This window comes from Rhincodon typus, chromosome 20, assembly GCF_021869965.1.
Source record: "Rhincodon typus isolate 14 chromosome 20, sRhiTyp1.1, whole genome shotgun sequence".
Lineage (NCBI taxonomy): Eukaryota > Metazoa > Chordata > Chondrichthyes > Orectolobiformes > Rhincodontidae > Rhincodon > Rhincodon typus.
Genome location: NC_063351.1, coordinates 2,109,041 through 2,115,040, shown reverse-complemented (window position 1 = coordinate 2,115,040; position 6,000 = coordinate 2,109,041). Strand labels below are relative to the sequence as shown.

General features: G+C 43.6%; 1 protein-coding gene across 1 annotated transcript in view; it reads right to left on the bottom strand.

Annotated features, from left to right (window-relative positions):
- LOC109912406 (broad substrate specificity ATP-binding cassette transporter ABCG2-like) overlaps positions 1-6,000 on the bottom strand; it is a 105,209-nt gene that overhangs the window by 79,562 nt on the left and 19,647 nt on the right. The window contains exon 3 of the mRNA XM_048609151.1: positions 232-346. Within this exon, the coding sequence (XP_048465108.1) occupies positions 232-346 (115 nt within the window). The remainder of the gene's footprint in view (positions 1-231; positions 347-6,000) is intronic.

Here is a 6,000-nt window from a genome sequence, read left to right as displayed (position 1 = left end):
TGGAGCTGGAGGAACACAGCAGGCCAGGCAGCATCAGAGGAACAGGAAAGCTGACGTTTCTGAAGAAGGGCCCCAAACCGAAACATCAGCTTCCCTGCTCCTCTGATGCTGCCTGGCCTGCTGTGTTCCTCCAGCTCCATACTGTATTATCTCTGACTCCAGCATCAGCAGTTCTTACTTTCTCTGTGTAATTTTGTGAGGCTAATATTAAAGAAACGTAAATGCACATACCTGAACAACATAACCAGAGATGCATTTGAAATTGGAAGGTTGCGGAATTCCATCAATCAGGACTTGCCCAGATAGCCCTCTGCAGTCCTTTCTTGCAGCCAGAATATCCAGTAATCTGGTATAAATGATTTTTAAAAACTTTAATATGGCCATTACACACTGGCAACATCAAGAAGGCAGCTCACCACCAGCATCTCAATCAGTGAAGAGTTTCCCCCGAATTCCACTGGCTCTCGTTTTGTGAGGCTCCTTAATGTCACACTTTGTCAAATGCAGCTTTGATATCAAGGGCTGTCATTTTCACTTCAACTCTGGAGTTCAGCTCTTTTGCCTATGTATGAACTAAGGTTGCAATCAGGTCAAGAGTTAAGTGGTCCTGGCAGTACCTCAACTGACTGTGAGTGAGGTTAAAAAACATGCTGCTCAGCCTTAGAAAAATAGAATTGGAGCAACATAAAGTTAGAATTTCAAGAAAGAACAAAAAGAGGCAAGGGATTTCAACGGGAGAGAGAGAGGGGGAGGTAGAGAGGGAATTTAAGTTAAAGTAGTTTGAAATGCATAGGGACAGGGCTCCTGACATCAGCGCTGTCTCACAGCAGCAGGGACCCGGGTTCAATTCCAGCCTCAGGCGACTGTCTGTGTGGAGTTTGCACATTCTCCCTGTGTCTGTGTGGATTTCCTCTGGGAGACCCGGTTTCCTCCCTCGGTCCAAACATTGTGCAGATTAGGTGGATGGGCCATGTTAAAATTGCCCATGTGTCCAGGGATGTGTATGTTAGGTGGATTAGCCATGGGAAGTGCAATTGATACTGTAATGAACTGAAATCTTGCTCAGGGCAAAGTGTTGAGTTTTTGAGGTTCCTGCAGTTAAGCGTGAACTTCAATGAAAGAGATATGGAAGCCCATTTCATCTCATTTGAAAATGCTGCAAAGCAGTTTAAGTGTCCAGTGGAGATGTGGATCCTATTGCTACAAAATAAATGACAAGGAATGCCTAAGATATGTGCTCCCTGCTGTCTGATGAATATTCAGCAGACTACTGAATAACTAAAAATACTATCCTCAGTGATTATGAATTAGTGGCAAGTAGTCAAGGGCGGTCCAAAGAGGCTGGGGAGGTGAAGAGAGCAAGCAGAGCTTGGCAGAGGTGCCAAAAAACAGGAAAGGCTCAGAGATCCTTCAGGATATAGAACCTCTGAGGGTTGAAGCTGCTCAGAAGAAGCCACTTCTGTTAGAAGAGATGATATTAGGTCAGCAGAGTACAAATGAGTCAGGATAAAACCCAGAGAAACTAAAAAGATTGAGGCAAGGCCAGTCGAGGTAAAGAAGATCTAGGGATAACTCATGGGATTTAAAGGGGCAAAGGAGGCCATTTGGCCCAACATTTCTATTATTGCTATCTCAGGATTTAAATTAATGTCAACCTCCTGTCATTTCCCCATAACCCTGCATATGGTTTCTATTTAAATAATTACCCAATGCCTTTTTGAATGCCTGAATTGAACCTGCTTCCGCCATACTTGCAGTCAGTGTATTCCATGCCCTAACTATTTACTGGTGTGAAAAGGTTTTTTATTACCTCACATTTGCTTCTTTTGCAAAGCACTCTAAAGTTGTGCCCTCTGACTGTCAATCCACTTCCAAGTGGGAGCAGTTTGTCTCTATCCAGTCTGTCCAGACCCTTCAAGATTTTGAAAAGTTCTATGCCTGCAGCCTCTCAGCCTTCTCCTCTTCAAGGAAAATGGTTCCAACTTCTCTAATCTTTCCTCATAACTGAAGTGTCTCATCATTATGGAAATCACAGACAAAGGGAAACATTTCCAAAAAATTCATGAAAGAAACAGAAATAATTATGAGACGTGCAGACAGCAAAAATTGGCCAGAAAAATCTATGATTAAAGTGGTTACTAAAGCTGCAGGCAGCAAGAGGCAGAAACCCTTGTAACATTTAAGAATTATTTAGATGTGCAACTGGGGCTGCCAAATCATACAAGGTAATGTGCCAGAAAATGGGATTAGAATAGCCAGGTGGCTATGTTTGACTGGCGCAGATGCAATGGGCCAAAGGGCCTTCTTCTGAACTGTTGATCTCTATATGACTCTAGGATTCATTCAGTAAACCAATTAAGCAGACTGGAATTGTTTACTTAGGCCACAATAGTGGGATTCATCCAGAGAAACCACAAAAGATGTGAGAGTCTTCCATTTTACTCAAAGAAAGCAGGAAGTCTCAATATTAGCAACATAAAGCGGTAGTGTTAAATTTTAGAAATAAGAAGTTAGGAATCCTCCATATTGATACAAAAATGCAGGAAAACCCTCAAGTAGCAATACAGAGCAGCAGAGACAACAAGGTGCAGAGCTGGATGAACACAGCAGGCCAAGCAGCATCATAGGAGCAGAAAGGCTGACGTTTCGGGCCTAGACCCTTCATCAGAAAAGCAATACAGAGCAGCAGCATTGCTCTTAATGCAAATAAAAGCCTTTTAAACAAGGAAAATAAATAATCGCATTCGTAAGACATGGTATCTGAAATAATATTGCCCGGAAGACTTACTTTTAGAGATTGGCAAAATAGAGCACAGAGTTGGATAACTTGACAAAAATAAAAATACAGAAGTTTCTAAATTAGAAACATCATACGCTGAATATGTTTATATAAGTTTGTACAATTGAAAACATAGCTAGTGACATTATAGAATGCCAAGGTATCAAGATATAAAACAACGTACATTTCAAGACATACTGAAAGCCTTTGACAACTACTTTAACCTCAGAACAAATGGAAGATAGAACATAGAACATAGAACATAGAACATTACAGCGCAGTACAGGCCCTTTGGCCCTCGATGTTGCGCCGACCTGTGAAACCAATCTGAAGCCCATCTAACCTAAACTATTCCATTATCATCCATATGTTTATCCAATGATCATTTAAATGCCCTTAAAGTTGGCAAGTCTACTACTTTTGCAAGGCAGGGCATTCCACTCCCTTACTACTCTCTGAGTAAAGAACCTACCTCTGACATCTGTCCTATATCTTATCACCCCTCATTTTAAAGCTATGTCCCCTCGTGCTAGCCACCACCATCCGAGGAAAAAGGCTCTCACTGTCCACTCTATCTAATCCTTTGATCATCTTGTATGTCTCTATTAAGTCACCTCTTAACCTTCTTCTCTCTAACGAAAACAGCCTCAAGTCCCTCAGCCTTTCCTCATAAGACCTTCCCTCCATACCAGGCAACATCCTGGTAAATCTCCTCTGCACCCTTTCCAATGCTTCCACATCCTTCCTATAATGCGGTGACCAGAACTGCACGCAATACTCCAAGTGCGGCCGCACCAGAGTTTTGTACAGCTGCATCATGACCTCATGGCTCCGAAACTCAATCCCTCTACCAATAAAACCTAACACACCGTACGCCTTCTTAACAACCCTGGGTGGCAACTTTCAGGGATCTATGCACATGGACACCGAGATCTCTCTGCTCATCCACACTACCAAGAATCTCACCATTAGCCCAGTACTCTGTATTCCTGTTACTCCTTCCAAAGTGAATCACCTCACACTTTTCTGCATTAAACTCCATTTGCCACCTCTCAGCCCAGCTCTGCAGCTTATCTATGTCCCTTTGTAACCTGCAACATCATTCCGCACTATCCACAACTCCACCAACTTTGGTGTCATCCGCAAATTTACTAACCCATCCTTCTACGCCCTCATCCAGGTCATTTGTAAAACTGACAAACAGCAGTGGCCCCAGAACAGATCCTTGAGGTACACCACTAGTAACTGAACTCCAGGATGAACATTTCCCATCAACCACCACCCTCTGTCTTCTTACAGCTAGCCAATTTCTGATCCAAACCACTAAATCACCCTCAATCCCATGCCTCCATATTTTCTGCAATAGCCTACCATGGGGAACCTTATCAAACACTTTACTGAAATCCATGTACACCACATCAACCGCTTTACCCTCATCCACCTGTTTGGTCACATTCTCAAAGAACTCAATAAGGTTTGTGAGGCACGACCTACCCTTCACGAAACCGTGTTGACTATCCCTAATCAAATTATTCCTTTCTAGATGATTATAAATCCTATCTCTTATAATCCTTTCCAACACTTTACCCACAACCGAAGTAAGGCTCACTGGTCTATAATTACCAGGGTTGTCTCTACTCCACTTCTTGAACAAGGGGACAACATTTGCTAGTCTCCAGTCTTCTGGTACTATTCCTGTAGACAATGACGACATAAAGATCAAAGCCAAAGGCTCTGCAATCTCCTCTCTAGCTTCCCAGAGAATCCTAGGATAAATCCCATCCGGCCCAGGGGACTTATCTATTTTCACACCTTCCAGAATTGCTAACACCTCCTCCTTATGAACCTCAATCCCGTTTAGTCTAATAGCCTGTATCTCAGTATTCTCCTCGACAACATTGTCTTTTCCCTGTGTGAATACTGACGAAAAATATGCATTTAGCGCCTCTCCTATCTCTTCAGACTCCACGCACAACTTCCCACTACTGTCCTTGACTGGCCCTAATCTTACTCTCGTCATTCTTTTATTCCTGACATACCTATAGAAAGCTTTAGGGTTTTCCTTGATCCTACCTGCTGAAGACTTCTCATGTCCCCTCCTGGCTCTTCTTAACTCTCTCTTTAGGTCCTTCCTGGCTAACTCGTAACTCTCAAGCGCCCTAACTGAGCCTTCATGCCTCATCTCTACATAAGCCTCCTTCTTCCCCTTGACAAGAGATTCAACTTCTTTAGTAAACCACGGTTCCCTCACTCTACCACTTCCTCCCTGCCTGACAGGTACATACTTCTCAAGGACATGCAGTAGCTGTTCCTTGAACAAGCTCCACATTTCAATTGTGCCCAGCCCCTGCAGTTTCCTTCTCCATCCTATGCATCTTAAATCTTGCCTAATCGCCTCATAATTGTCTTTCCCCCAGCTATAACTCTTGCCCTGCGGTATATACCTACCCCTTTCCATTGCTGAAGTAAACGTAACCGAATTGTGGTCACTATCACCAAAGTGCTCACCTACCTCCAAATCTAAAACCTGGCCTGGGTCATTACCCAGTACCAAATCCAATGTGGCCTTGCCTCTTGTTGGCCTATCTACATACTGTGTCAGGAAACCCTCCTGCACACATTGGACAAAAACTGACCCATCTAAAGTACTCGAAATATAGCGTTTCCAGTCAATATTTGGAAAGTTAAAGTCCCCCATAACAACTACCCTGTTATTTTCGCTCCTATCCAGAATCATCTTTGCAATCTTTTCCTCTACATCTCTGGAACTTTTCGGAGGCCTATAGAAAACTCCCAACAGGGTGACCTCTCCTTTCCTGTTTCTAACCTCAGCCCATACTACCTCAGTAGACGAGTCCTCATCAAACGTCCTTTCTGCCACCGTAATACTGTCCTTGACTAACAATGCCACACCTCCCCCTCTTTTACCAGCTTCCCTGATCTTACTGAAACATCTAAACCCTGGAACCTGCAACAACCATTCCTGTCCCTGCTCTATCCATGTCTCCAAAATGGCCACAACATCGAAGTCCCAGGTACCAACACATGCTGCAAGTTCACCCACCTTATTCCAGATGCCCCTGGCATTGAAGTAGACACATTTCAAACTACCTTCCTGCCTGCCGGTACACTCCTGCGACCTTGCAACCTTATTCATGACCTCCCTACTCTCAACCTCCTGTACACTGGAGCTATAATTCAGGTTCCCATCCCCCTTCTGA